General features: G+C 35.9%; 1 protein-coding gene across 1 annotated transcript; it reads left to right on the top strand.

Annotated features, from left to right (window-relative positions):
- Window positions 1–353: 353 nt before the first annotated feature.
- Window positions 354–13,741, top strand: LOC146158185 (pleiotropic regulator 1-like). The gene is made up of 13 exons (XM_083386018.1): window positions 354–462; window positions 1,835–1,941; window positions 2,487–2,608; window positions 3,095–3,152; window positions 3,676–3,823; window positions 4,557–4,649; window positions 5,340–5,489; window positions 6,076–6,177; window positions 6,877–6,969; window positions 7,354–7,472; window positions 7,992–8,131; window positions 12,557–12,750; window positions 13,599–13,741. The coding sequence occupies exons 1-13, from the start codon at window positions 457–459 to the stop codon at window positions 13,656–13,658; spliced, it is 1,392 nt and encodes a 463-aa protein (XP_083242144.1). The 5' UTR covers window positions 354–456; the 3' UTR covers window positions 13,659–13,741.
- The last annotated feature ends 1,635 nt before the right edge of the window (window positions 13,742–15,376 follow it).

Genomic DNA, 15,376 nt, shown 5'->3' with positions numbered 1-15,376 from the left:
GGTATTCCGGGAAATATGTCCGGTGTGGTTTTGGCCATAGTTACCGGAGTCAACAGTTTGTATTTGTTCAAAGAAAACATGCCATCCCTAGTGTATTGATTATTTTCGCAACTGGTTTGCGCTACTAGTGGTAATAATTCAACATTTCGAAGAGACACAATTACGGCCAAATTAAAGTTATATCGTGTCGTCAAATCACATTGTAAAATATGCTCCTGTCACTAATATTAATATTTTTAACGCCCTATATTTTTTTAAATATTTTAATCGGCCTTTTTTAGGATTTTTGCTGGTATAATTTTCCTTAAAAAAGCCTTTTGTAAAATTAAATAAATTTTCCACTCTATGTTAATGTTAGCAGTTGTGGATTATTTCGTGGGAAACGTTTAACGTTGTTTACTTTATTTTGCAACGTTTTAACGCTATTTACTAAAAAACTGTAAGTTAATTAAAGAAATGGAGGTAAGTTCGACTTTTTGTAAGCTTTTGTATTAGATCTTATAATTGTTTGTGATTAGGTGGTTTAATGACATTCTTTTTGTATAAAACTTGAGTTTTCGTCTACAAGAGTTAACCGAATTTGCCAATCCGATCTTCTTCTTTCGTGTGTCAAACACGGAGCTCTGTTGACGAGAGCCATTTGACGTGTTTGACGGTTTAAATACATTGGTTTCGCTTATGTTAGCTACTTATAAATGATGCCACGTAAAGGCTGTCTTTATATCCCCCTATACGATTAATCTTAGCCAATCCGATTAATCCTATTATTGTCAGGTTTAACAAATTAAAACGTTTTATACTGCAGTTTTTATTGCACTTAAAACAAGATTCAAATCAAAAACGGCATGTTCAGTCGCCTTTTTTTGTTCTGTATTTTTAAGCAAAATGTTATCAATTTCCGAAAACAATTATGAAAGTTATGCAAAACTCTGAAAATTAAATCAAATACTACCACCACCCAAACTTAAACTATTACTATATTGGTGCCAGCGTAAAATAGAAATTCGGTCCAATTGACAATTACTTTGACCTGTGCATCTGTTCACCTTGATTTGTTCGGCTTGGCACTCATGAGATTTGGTTAAAATCGGCAGTACTTTGCAGACAAGCAGAACAGAAACACCAATTGTACCATACTCCTTAGATACTATATAGCAGTGTTGTAAACAAGTCATTTTGAAACGACTTAAGTCCCAGTCAAGTCATTTGAAAAATAACTCAAGTCCAAGTCAAATCTTTTGCAAAAAATAACAAGTCAAGTCCCAGTCCAAGTCATCGTTTGCCCAAGTTAAGTCCCAGTCAAGTCATTATGAGAGCAAGTCAATTTTAAGTGATGTCATTGACATAAAAGTAAATTGTTAAACTATTAAAATTGGTAAGCTCGTCCGATTATAAGCAACAATTAGACTAAAAAATAACACAAACGCAATATACAGCAATAAAAGTGTTTAATGTGTAAAACTTGAGATAAATTCTAATAAAAAACACTTGGTTAAATCCCAAGTTATTTGCCAAAATGACTTGAGTCCAAGTCAAGTCATTTGTCGAAACGACTTAAGTCAAGTCAAGTTATTTTGGTCAAAGGACTTAAGTCAAGTCAAGTCGTTTGAAAACAGTGACTTAAGTGCACTTAGTCAAGTCAATGACTTAAGTCATTACAACACTGCTATATAGGTAAATAATAACTTATTTCAACAAGTTTTGTCATATTTAGTCACTAATATAAATGCACATTTTGTTATTTTGTCTTAATAATGTGCTATAATATATTTTCTGCTGTGGATATTGTTGCTTCACATGCCTGATTGTATGTTCCTGTATTTTTTTATTGCAGGATGTTCCTAAGCACTCAATGCACACGCTGGTGTTTAGGAGTCTTAAACGCACACACGACATGTTCATATCAGACCAAGGAAGCCCTTTGCCAGTCAATGAAACATCGTAAGTTTTTTTTATTTTAACATTTTAACATGGATTTAGGGTTTAAAATTTGTGCAATATTTGTTAAATAAATGGTTGGTTGGTTTGTATATATCTAAGATTTATAGTTTGCCATAATTTTTAGTTTAATTAACATTTTCACAAACCTTGATTAACATATATTTTCCGGTTGTATACTTCTGCAATGCATTTTTTTATGTTTTGCTTTGTTTGAGCCAGTGTACCTTTTTCATGCCAGGGCTTATATGTCGCCCCCAAAAACGATTGTACCAGTATTTTCTTGTACCTGCTTGAAAGTTTTTTTGCATATCTTGAAAGAACTGGGTCAAAAAACTAAGCTGAAAAAGCAAGTTTTTTTGTGCAGTTTTACAATGGTACAGTCAGCAGAGATATTTTTTCATATCTCTTAGCACTAAAATAAATTAAAAATAAGGTTCTTATTTAATTCTGCAGGTTTATTAAGAAGTCTAGTAATTACTGTATTACATTTTCATTAAGATGACTTTAGCCTTGGAATTAAATAGCATACCTTTACTACTTTTTAGATTAAAAATAAGTCGCAGCATAAAAGCACTCTCGCAGTATGGGCCGGTCCTTCATATGGCAAAAGCAGAGAAAAAACAAGCTCTTATACAACACTCCAACTTATCGAATGGACACACTCAAGGTACGTAAACACTAAACTCTTCTAAGTTTTATACTGTAAGTTTATGGATTTTTGTATGAAAAAATGATTTGCTTTTTTTAACAGTTACATGTATATATGTGATGGTAATAGTTAATCGGTCCGATAAACATCTTAAAATGAACTCATCAGGAGACAAAATGTACTCGCATTTGCAAAAGGGTATAGAGTGCAAAACCTCAACCCTGTAGTATAAAATCTTGCATGTTGCATTATGTATAAACTGTTGCTACCAGACATAGTAATAAAAATCACAGATTAGTTATACAAATCACCGCTAGTACAGTACAGGCGTTCTGTGTTATTCACCCTGACGAAAGCGACTAGCATAGGTTGCCGAAACGTTGGTAAAAAATTACAATGTGGCATTATGGTGTGAAACTGTGCATATGCATTACACAGTCGTAGTTAAAAACTTAGTCTAGAATATATGATAGTTTGTTAGCTTTATAAGTTTTTGTTTGTTAGACGCTCATCTAGCCATTATGCCAGCAAGTGACTCCAGTGGTGCCAAAACTACCCACAGGTAAGATAACACAAGTTGTGTATTTTTATGCAAAACAAAAACAGGCCATATAGTAATGGCATGTTGTGATTCAAAAATGTCCGATCAAAATGTTATTGGCTTAAAATTCATTGGTTGTTATACATGGTAACATAGTTAGGCTGCAGATTTTTTTAATTTTTTGCAGTTGTGCTTGTGTATATACTTTCTTGTAAATATATATTTATACAATTACTAAGATTGTGGTAGATTTGTAAGCTGTTGCACAATAAAATTGTTTGTTTTGTTTATCAAAAAAGCTGAATACGTAGACTGTTTACAAAATAATGTAAGAAAGCATAAAATATTTCCTAAAATTAGCATAATTGTATTTCTGACCATGTAAAAATGGATAATATCCATTCCTGTAAAAAAAAGCATGTAAAATATGTCATCTTCCTTCTGGACAAAAGTACTTTAGACTAAAAATTGTCCAACACAACTAAATAATATACTTTTTGCTATTAAATTCTGTTAATTTAAATCATTTTTTATTCTAAATTAGTACAACAATGCAAGCCACAACCCAAGATATCAAGAAACTTCAAGAAAACAATAAAGCTCTTCTAGCTGCAAACAGCCGCCCCATTGTGCCAAGAAAAGCTCAAATCATGCCCAAACCCAGATGGCATGCTCCATGGAAGTTGTACAGGGTCTGTACTAGAGATTGGCCCTCATTACTTTTTTGAAATTATATTAATAACTGATTTTTAGGTTTTTTGCTGAACCATAGCGATTTATTTGTCTACCTAGAATATGGTAATAATAAATTGGAAACAAAATCCTAAAAACATTTAGTTTGTCTACCCATTTAATCTTCAAGTGTTTATGATACCAAAAAACTCAAACTAAAATTTTATAAACGGAAACCAGCTAGATGTCCAATTTACAAGTTAAAAAATAGAAAATTTAAGGAAAAATCCCTTAATATTTCATAGTGCTATCCTTGAAACGATTCGCCCAAGTTTACTGGTATCCATTATATAATTCATATATTAACTTGCAATAAATATTTGCATTAACAGAAATTTCCGATACTTTTTTATTTCGTTTCTGATAATTCTGCCAAATGTACTGCTGTTCCAGTCTAATGCCAAAATATTTTAATTACTATGATGAAATTAAAACTGACAAAAATTTCCTAATTAGGAAAAAAACTATTAATGTGTTATTTAAAAAAAAAGTACCTTTTATGACAGGAAATCAGCTGAAAGAATACGCTAATAGTACAGTTTAACTAAAATTATTGTTCATTTTTGTTAGAAATGTTGTTTGATTTATATTATTACTTATTTGAAAGTTTTATATTATTATTTTTTTCAATTTATTTTTGCTTCAGTTTAATTGTTGAATTATTTTTGTTTAGTTCAGGTTTTTTTTTTTCAGGTTATCAGTGGTCACCTTGGCTGGGTGAGATGTGTCGCATTTGAACCTGGAAACGAATGGTTCTGCACAGGGTCCAACGACAGAACTATAAAGGTATGATAATTCAAATTTATGAGGGCGTTATTATGAAGCTCTAAACTATTGCCTGTGTTTGCTGACACAGTAAGCTCAAATTATAAAAAAATCCTGGATAACTTGCTGTTAGTAATTTTAAGAAGTGACTTGTTTGTTACATGATGCCTTCGGAAAGTCTTACCAATATCAGTCCGCCAGATCAGGATTGTAGTGTAAGCAAGGTCAAGCTTGATAAACAACTAGCCTTTGAAGAGGTTTGAACTCACAACCTCCAATCACACCTTCGGCCATAGCGACGGACTCGGCTTGCCTGACTCATGAGTGTCCTTGAGCGAAAATGGGTGGTTATAAGATCTGCTGGACTAAATTTGCGACAAATTAGGTTGAGCACCACCGAATAAATGCCAATTTTTGCCCAAATACAGAATTAAACAAGCGTATTACACTTGGTAAAAAGCCCTTCGCATTCAATAGTCTGACGAAAAATTGAGACCGGCAGCCTGAGGGCTATTTATGAATACCCAACATTTCAATAAAATAGAATGGCATGTTAAGTTACAGAAAAACTAATTTTCTAGGGTGGAAATTGGCAGACTGTGTGTCAACATTTTTGGCGAGAAATTAAGTTTATTTGCGACAAGTGCTGATTGGTTGATACGGATTTTAATTCAATATCAAAACTGTGGATAAGAGTTGGTTGATTTGCAGATTTGGGATTTGGCGAGTGGCAAGCTAAAACTATCGCTGACCGGCCATATCAGTTCAGTTCGAGGTCTTGTAGTAAGCGACCGCAACCCTTACCTATTTTCGTGCGGCGAAGATAAGCTGGTGAAATGCTGGGACCTCGAACAAAACAAAGTAAGTATTGAAGGTAATTTTACGATTTTTACTGAAAATTGCTTGTCGTCTTTTTTTAACACATCTTAGTTACTGGTCAGTCCCAATTATTTTCAAATCATTTGTAAACAATTTCTGCATTAGCCTTTATGATTTCCTGTTCAACTATTAAAGGATGTCAAAAGAAAAGACTAAAAATATAACAGATATATTGAAATTATTGAAACCTAGCCAAGGGTAGATTTTAGTGGATTATTAATTTTCTATACAAATGCGAGTAACATTTCGTATTTGTTTTCTTTATTAGGTAAATCGGTTAAGGTCATTTGTCTGAATTACTTTAGTTCATATGTCTTTTATCTAAAATCTTTAGTTCACTTTTTTAAAAGTTAAAGTCTAGTATTTTTTACAAAATACTTTCGATCAAGTCAAATATTAAGTCGCGAAGCTTAAGTTAAGTATTTTAACCAAAATACTTTAGTTTAAGTCAAGCTACTTTATACAAAAGACCATTTTTCATGAAAGACTTTTAAAACAAGCTATTTTTCATGAAACATTTGCTGTAAGTTGTTACAATAGTGCCTATAGATTTTTGTTTTGTATCAAGGTGGTTCGTCATTATCACGGACACCTCAGTGCTTGTTATGCGATTGACTTACATCCAACCATTGACGTTCTTGTAACTTCCGGCAGAGATTCAGTGGCAAGGGTAAGTTCTAGTGTGGAAATGTGTAAGCTTTTATTTTTAAGTTGTTTGTTTATTCGCAGAAATACTGATATTCCCCCTGACTTAATTGCATATTTGTGTTTTTACATATTTACTTTTTTAGGCTTGTACTACTTTGTTTGTGTAGTAACTCGTGATCTAAAAAAAAAAGGCTTTTTCCAATATTTCAAAGAAACAAACAAAAAATATATTTTAGTAAGAAAACTGTTAATGTTTTATTTAGGCCACAAAAGAGTTTTGTTTCATGTTTTTTTGTTATATTTAATTGTAAGGTTTCCAAAAAGTCGTTGAATCTTTTAGTGTCTTCAGGTGGCTTTGAATTGATTTCTGTGATAAAAGTATTTAAAAAAACGTTTTTTATTTTATTTATTGTATGTGCAGCTTAAATTACGTGTTTACTACCTGCTCTAGTAAATCAAGTTTTTCAACTATTTATTATTGTGTTCACCACGACATTTATACTGCTTTGTTTTCAAATAAATGCAAAACATGCTAAGTGTTTCAATTTTAGGGCTTTGATTTCTAAAAAAAGTCTAAAAAAGTGGCTTGACTTGTGTTTTCCATTATGTTCGGTGTCATTTACCCTGACGAAGACCACTTGCATAGGTTGACAAAACGTTAGTATATAATTACAATTACCAGAGGAGCTGTTTGTTGATATATATATTATTGTGTTGGTAGGTTTGGGACATGCGCACCAAATCCAACATCATGACGTTGTCTGGCCACACTAATACTGTGGCCGATGTCAAGTGTCAGGCGGCTGTTCCGGAGGTAACTTCTGTCTGCAATATTTGCAAATAATATCTCTAATGTTACACTTTCTAAAAATAGTTCCAAGCAGGTTTTCCTATAGACCTAAGTACTTTAAAACTTTTATATATAAGTGTTTTTATGGTACTCATAAGAGACTTTCTTATTGTACACATAAAAAAAAAAAATAATTGTGTTTTTGTTTTAAAGAGCTTTTCCACCAATATATATCTCAAAAATCATTGTTGCACGGTGCTTTTGAATCTATTGTGTAATGATCACAAATTTACAAGTAAATAACATTTTTTAGCAAAAGGAATAACGTAGTTTGAAAGATAATGGCCTGGGGTTTTAGTCAGACAGAAAATGATATCAATGTTAGTTGCAACTGCTTTCTTTTCACAGGTGATAACTGCGTCCCATGACTGCACGGTGCGCTTATGGGATCTGGCGGCGGGTAAGAGCCGCTCAGTTTTAACGAACCACAAGAAAAGCATTCGTTCGATCGCACTACATCCCACACAGTAAGTAATATTGTGCCTTCATTGCGTTAAAATGACTCTTTTTTTTACGTGTGTCCGTTTATACTTGGGAGTTAGAAAAGCTGGTTGCTTTAGGTATATATTATATAGTTTTTTTTATAAGTATTTTGTTCCCTCCTATTTTCAAAAGAGCTCAATTCTTTTTCTATTCAATTGTTATATCATGTTTTTTAACCAGGTTTTAATTTCAATTATTCCTATACTTTGTTTCATGTTATAAAATTATAAATAAGAATCATTTTATTTAAAAAAACGACTTTACAAAGGTCTAACACTAAATTAGTTCAATGGTGAAAAAATATCGATCGTCTAGCTTTAAACATTAACATTAAAAACCTTTTTGATAATAACATAATGTTTAGCGTATTTACAGATGATGCTCATTTTTAGAGTCAAAGAATGAACTAAATCGATCAAAATCAATTTCCTACAATAAAGTTACGTTTAACCTTCATAGCGATTTTCCCAAACCGCGCATTAAGCATACTGCGTTTTGTTCAGATACACATTCGCCAGTGGAGCACCGGACAACATTAAGCAGTGGAAATTCCCCGACGGCGATTTCATTCAGAACCTGCAAGGCCACAACGCAATCGTCAACTGCCTCGCACTTAATTCAGAGGGCGTTTTGGTATCTGGAGGTAAAAATCTAACTACCCGTCCCGTAAACTAACAAAGTTCAATTTTGTAGTATACTGACTGACGGCTGTATTTAGACGTAGAATGAATATCAATACAAACGTGGGTTGTATTTAATTCATTCCACGCATTAGGGCAGCTTCTAGCCATTATCACCTAAAGGTTAATTTTTACAAGTTAGTTTGCTCAGACATCCTTTAGAGAACCCTGAAAAACAACTTCATTTGTTATCGTATCTCAGCAATCACGAAACCTCTATATTTGGATCGGAGCGAATATAATGGATAAATATAATTTTTATCGATTTTAAAACACATCGGAAAATCATTGCTTAACATCGCGTTAAAAACAAAGCCTTGAAATCTCAACCGTGCCAAAGCTTTTTTGATATAAATTTGACTTTGGCAACAAAATTAGTTGTTTGTTTAAGGTATAAGCATACCCGCTAAAGTCTAATTACCATTTAAAATTCAAAGATTAACACTTAAAAACACCATATCGACTGCTTTGTTTTGTTTATATGTCGAGCTTGCAATTAAAAAAAAAACCTTTGGTATATTTTCTCATGTGTGCAGTTCATTTCCTGTTTGACAAACACTCGAGTCTATTCCCGTATTTCCGTGCTATTTTGACACAATTCGCATCCAACAACAGCCGGAGAGTTCCGCCTGTTGCCTGCCCCGTGTAGTTTAATGACCTTTAGCTATTGGACCTTGTGTTCGTGTTACAAACCCGATGTATTTTGTTGAAAGATTGTCCGACATGACCGCGATAACGCGTTCCACCTCTCCACGCTTTTCCGTAAAGAACCACTTCCCTCTGTCCGGCGCGGAGGCGTCAATTGTCGAGTGCTTCAAGTTTTTTACCCAATATTGACTTTTATGAATTAATCGCAAGAATCCATCAACGCGCCCACCCTGTTAAAACAACGCCGCATAGTAATGCGCTTGATTTTGCTCGCTGTTCCAACTTCTTTATCTCGCGATTAATGGATAAAATATGTGAGGTCAAATGTAATTGACGTAATGTTGGCGTTTTTAACATACGCACAAATATCTGTTGGGCTCGGCTAGAACAACGTCGCCTATTCAGTGATGCTGGAACTCCTTTGCGTGTATTTGTAAAGTGACCCACTCAGTTGTCAAATACGCCAAATAAACTTTACCCAATGTTGGCTTTGCGCGTAATACGAAATTCCCGCGCGGATTCGCCGTATCAGAACCCGCGTGCGAAAAAAAACGTAACTTTTCCGATCGTTATTCTCGGAACGACTCTTGTATTCCCAGCTGGAAATAAACGCATTTTCTACGACACGGTCCTTTGGCATTTTCTCTAATTACATCACTCAGGCAGCTGCTCCTATACTTTTCCAGAGGAAATTTGTTACGCATAATTTTGTTAGTCCTGCCTTCGATTTTAGCTACAGCCGAAGCTGCTTTGTCGTCCAACGGTAAGTTTAAAAATAGAGTTTAAGTAAGCGGTAAAGGAAGAACTCGGGTTACGTCATATGCTGACCGTTTACTAAACAATATTTGCAACGTTACAAAGTTTAACACACACGACAACAAAAAGCGAAACATCTGACTTATTTTTGATATTTTTTGTGCGGGCTGCTACTTGACCAGGAAGAAATGAACACTTCGAATTGAATGGGCATTTAAAATAAAATAACTGCAAGGAAATTGTAGTCGGACAAAAAGCGCCGCCCTGCCTTTCGTGCTGCTCATTTGCGCTTTTGAGCGGTTTCTTGCGCGCGTTCGTGCTTTTTGAGGAAACGGCGATAAAGGAGACAAAAACTTTCGGTGGCGGCGAGCGAGCGCATTCGAAACGGACAGCGGACCGCTCGAGTTAAAGTTTACTACTACTATGTCACTTGTTAAAAGAAAGCAAGGCGGTCTCCAAGGGCGGTAGAGAGCGTTGCAAGGAAAGTGACTAAATGCGCAGCTAATTGCTAAAGCGGGTGGAGAGCGTTAATTGGGACGAAAAAGTTAATTTGCGAGTTGCTTGCGATTGGGGATTTAATCTGATACGAAAAGGCTAAAAAGTTCCGGTCGTCCAAGTCTGGCAGTGGGCTTTGAAAAGGTGTTTTTTTCTTTTTCCAAAACAGGCAAGTTGTTAAACGGCAGCAGGCGACAGGTTGAACACAAGCGCGCTTGTTACGTCACAGTGCTCTCGCATGTGGCGTGATGATTCGTATGTCGGCAATGCTTTGAGGGAAAAAGGCCGGTTTAGTATTATTCAACTGGCGCTCAAAAACGCCAAGTCGACGATGAAAACAAGTCGCGCATAAATAAGCAAAAGCGGCGACGACAAAAAGCCACTGGTTTCGGGTTTTGTCTTGCAAAAAGTTGTTTGGTTTTTGCGAAAATAAAACATGTTCCTTTTTTTGTGTTGCACACGTTTCACGTGCTTCTCGGTGCCCGCCATTTCGATTTGCCCTTTTGCTGTTTATTTAGCTTTAAGGACGGAGGGAGTTTGCGCAAGCAGCGATCCTCAAACCCTTACACATCGGTCCGTTTTTCAGAGGACAAAAATCAAAATGGCGTGTCGTCTGAGCGCCCGCCCGCCGAGCAGAGCGAAAGTAGAAACTTGCAGCAAGTTACTGGAAACCAAAGTGAATCCTCCAATATTTTACAAACCCAGTAGCCCAAAAACGCTTAATTAAATTAGGAGCTAATCTGCATGTTAAAACGTCTTTTAAAACCCCGATGTTTTGCAAAAAGTCCTTCAACTTATTTGTTACGCAGCTAAAGTCGTGTGTTTCACAAACTGCCCTAGAAAGAACAAATTTTTATTATTGTGTTGACCATGGCATTTATACTCCTCTATTTCAAATTAAATTCGAAACATACCGACTTTAACCGTTTTCATAATTCGCCAAAGAAAATCAGCTTTACTAGTGACATTCAAAGATCAAAACTTAAAAGTTCAGGGCTCTTGAACTCGGCATGCATTTCTGTTGTTAATTTCTGGAGCACGCAAGTGAAAAATGCCCTTCGATTCTTTTCGCATGTGTGCAGTCCTTTTCCTGTTTGACCAGCACTCGAGTCTATTCCCGTATTTCCGTGCTATTTTGGCGCAATTCGCAGCAAAAACAACCCTTCGTTAGCCGGAGAGTTCCGCCGGTTGCCTGACATTGCAAGAGTAAAAAATAACCTTTTTGCCTTTTACGTGTTTGCGAGCGGGTCAACTACCGGTTTACTGTCTATTTAAAGCTGTAAATTTAGGACGAAATGATTGTAAATAAGCTACAGAAACCGCTTTTGACTGAAGGAGGCATCAGATCCGACTCGGTTTGCTCATCATAAAGTATATACTTGTTAGCAATCCGGTTTAAACTCTTAGTCGATAATATCGGCCGCCCCTCGTTAAAATGTGCTGCGTTTTTTACGTTTTTGACCTGTGCTAACTCAGGCCAAATCCATCAGACGCCTTAGGGTTTGTTAATTTGACCTGGCAGTGGTGACCCGTTTAATCACTCTCAAACACACCATATACGACGTTGTGCTGTGCGCTACTAAAATAGACCTTGTTTGGTTTGCGTTAAATAATCTTTAGCGTTTATCTCTTTCGCTTTTAATTTTAATTTTAAGGCGTTGTTCGTAAATAAACGGAGTAAAGCAATAACAAATCACATGGCATGACCCTTGCAATTTTGAAACAATCTTGTTAGACAACTATATAAACTACCTTATGCTAATTGAATAACCTTGAAGGCAGTAATTAAAAACTAAACATGTTTACTTTTATTTTGTTTTATCGTTTTTCCGCAGTTACAGGCGCCATATTCTCACTCAAAAGTCATTTCGAAAAATATAACACGCCCAACAAAAATACCCGGATTAAAACGAAAGTGTTGGTGTTTCTAAAAATATCACTCTCGCCTTCTAGTATTCAAAATGACTGGTCTACTATTTGTTCCGGTAATTTAGTTCAAACAAAGCAAATTTTGATTTATTCCGGGAATTTCCCTAGACCTACTACAAAATGTCGTTTTGCTATTAATTACGAAAAAAAAGGTTTTTTGAAAACTTTATACATTACCCACCCTTAACCAAATAGGATGAAACCACACAAATAGCCCGAAACTTAAATTTTAGCAACTAAAAACCTAAAAAAAGTAAATGATATATTTTTTCCTGTACAACAAACAACTTACCCATTTTCTTTTAAAAAAAAATTCGGGTTTTAGCATCACGCCAAGCTAGCATGCAACCTTATAGTTTAATAATTAATAAACGTATACAAACTAAACCGCTATTTAGATTTTATTTTCAATTAATTCAAATTTTGAACATTTCCCAGGTAGATAAAATAATCGGTATCGGGTATCGCTTGAAAAAATTGTAAACAAATCGGGTATCGAGATCGGTCCAAAAAAGTGATATCGGTAGATCTCTAGAATAAATGGCGGCGTTTTTTTGCAGCGGACAACGGCACAGTGCACCTGTGGGACTGGCGCACCGGCTACAACTTCCAGCGCACCAAGGCGCCGGTCCAACCGGGTTCGTTGGACAGCGAGAGCGGCGTGTTCGCGATGGCGTTTGATCGCAGCGAAAGCAGGCTGGTCACCTGCGAAGCGGACAAGACCATCAAGATCTACAAGGAAGACGACGAGGCGGTGAGTTGTTGCAAAAAGCTGCAATATATAACGCGCAATTCTTTTTAAACCATGGTATTAAGACCAACGACCTGATAAGCAAAGAACGCAGAAATATTCACGACGAGAAAGACCTAAATTGTTTTGACCACCAACTACAAAATCCCATTTTTTGGAAGTAAATTTTTATCTGATGGCTTTTTGGTTCAGCCAATAAACATTTTTCCTTGTTTTCCGTACTTTATTATGGAAAAAGGAAATACTCGTAGCAAAAATTCACTTTTTGAATTCTGACCAATATGCAAATATTACCGCGAGCGTGTTTCACAATTGTTTCGTTTTCCTTTTCTACACATTCGTTTAGCTCGGATTGTTTCAATTATTAATCAATTGTTGTATTAATGTTCGGCCGGAATGTGTATCGAATTACTTGCGTGATGAGAAAATGCGTTAAAATTGGCGCCTTATCAACGCTGCTGTTGATAGAACACTCAACGAAGAAACCGAATTAGCGCGTAAAACCTTACGTCAGACATATTTCTGTCGCGTGCCCACGTTGGACGTCACAAGTTAAATAACTTAAAGGGTCGTCTCGTCTCTAATCGTACGATGCTCTGGACTTAGGATAACTTGTTTTTAGTGTAACATTCCAGCTTGTTTTTTTCGGAGGATTTTTCAGTAATCGTAAAATGCATTTTTCTAAGAATTATAAAATTATTTCCTAACTACGATTTGAATTTTACAGCGCTACTAATTGTCGAGTACTCTAACACCGCATGTCAGTTTCATAAAAAAAAGTTTGTTCTTTTCTGAAAAAAGCACATTTGGTCATTCAATCAAACATCAAATTCCTGTTTTTCTCCTCGCAGGACGAAGAAAGCCACCCAGTCCAGTGGAAGCCGGAAATTTTGCGCAAGAAGCGATTCTGAAACTTCTACTTTCGTGCTTTGTTTTTGCGCGCACTCGGCAGAGCGACCTTAGCGCAGGGATCGAAATGACGTTTTCTCTGCGCGCCGTTTACGGAAACAGAAGAAGCTTCTAGAAACGCTTAAAAAAGCAGCGTGTTTCCTCATTTCAACCCGGTTTTAAATGATCTGCAACCCACACTGCTTCTGTTCAAATTGTCGTTTATTAAAGATGTAATAAAAGTCGAAATTTTATCGTTTTTTGTTACCTTAGCCTTGCAGTAATTGTCATGTCAAATCACATTGTTGGCAGAAAACCTTTGTCATTGTTTTGGGTAAAATTTTAAAATCGACGACGGGCTTGTTTTACCTTAGCTGTCGCCAGCTATGTACAAGAAAAAAAGACTTGTATCACCCCTTGAATGCCCCGCAATATCTCTTTGTTTCGCAGGATATTTTTGATTGGCTAAAGAACAATGTTTAAATAATCGTTTTCAAATTACAATTTTTTAATTCCTGGAATTCTTTAATCAAAATGTTTGTTTGCATATGGCGCAAAATGTTTGTCTTAAGCGCGTTTTTTTTTCACAATTCTGAAAACCAACACAAAAAGCAGTCGTAGTGCCAGTTTCGAGAATTGGCTTATCTTTTTCCGAGTAACTGCAATTACAACGGGTCATTTGTTTTGAAATTCGCCAAATTTTTTTTTATTCCCCCCCCCCCCCCTTGTGTAGTTTAATGACCTTTAGCTATTGGACCTTGTGTTCGTGTTACAAACCGGATGTATTTTGTTGAAAGATTGTTCGACATGACCGCGATAACGCGTTCCACCTCTCCACGCTTTTCCGTAAAGAACCACTTCCCTCTGTCCGGCGCGGAGGCGTCAATTGTCGAGGGCGTCAAGTTTTTTATGCAATATTGACTTTTATGAATTAATCGCAAGAATCCATTAACGCGCCCACCCTGTTAAAACAACGCCGCATAGTAATGCGCTTGATTTTTGCTCGCTGTACCAACTTCTTTATCTCGCGATCAATGGATAAAATATGTGAGTTCAAATATAGTTGACGCAATGTTGGCGTTTTTAACATACGCGCAAATATCTATTGGGCTCGGCTAGAACAACGTCGCCTATTCAGTGATGCTGGAACTCCTTTGCGTGTATTTGTAAAGTGACCCACTCAGTTGTCAAATACGCCAAATAAACTTTACCCAATGTTGGCTTTGCGCGTAATACGAAATTCCCGCGCGGATTCGCCGTATCAGAACCCGCGTGCGAAAAAAACGTAACTTTTCCGGTCGTTATTATTTTTTGAATACGACACGGTCCTTGGACGTTTTCTCTGTTAAACCTAATCACCTGGGCAGCTTTCCTACTTTTTCTGATGAAATCCGTTACGCAGAATATTGTTAGTCCTGCCTTCGATTTTAGCTAGCCGAAGGTAAGTTTAAAAATAGAGTTTAACTAAGCGATAAAAGTAGGACTCCGGTTACGTCATATGCTGACCGTTTTATTAAACAATATTTGAAACGTTACAAAGTTTAACATTTAAACACACGGCAACAAAAAGCAAAACATCTGATTCCAATATTTGATATTTTTTGTACGGGCTGCTGCTTGAAGAGTAAGAAATGAACACTTCGAATTGAATGGGCATTTGAAATAAAATAACTGCAAGGAAATTGTAGTCGGACAAAAGGCAGTTTTTTAATTGTTATGGTCGGTGCAGTTGTCCTGCCAT

This window comes from Ascidiella aspersa, chromosome 3, assembly GCF_963924565.1.
Source record: "Ascidiella aspersa chromosome 3, kaAscAspe10.2, whole genome shotgun sequence".
NCBI classification, from domain to species: domain Eukaryota; kingdom Metazoa; phylum Chordata; class Ascidiacea; order Phlebobranchia; family Ascidiidae; genus Ascidiella; species Ascidiella aspersa.
The sequence above is the reverse complement of the archived record's forward strand: the minus strand, read 5'-3'. Positions and strand labels throughout refer to the sequence as shown.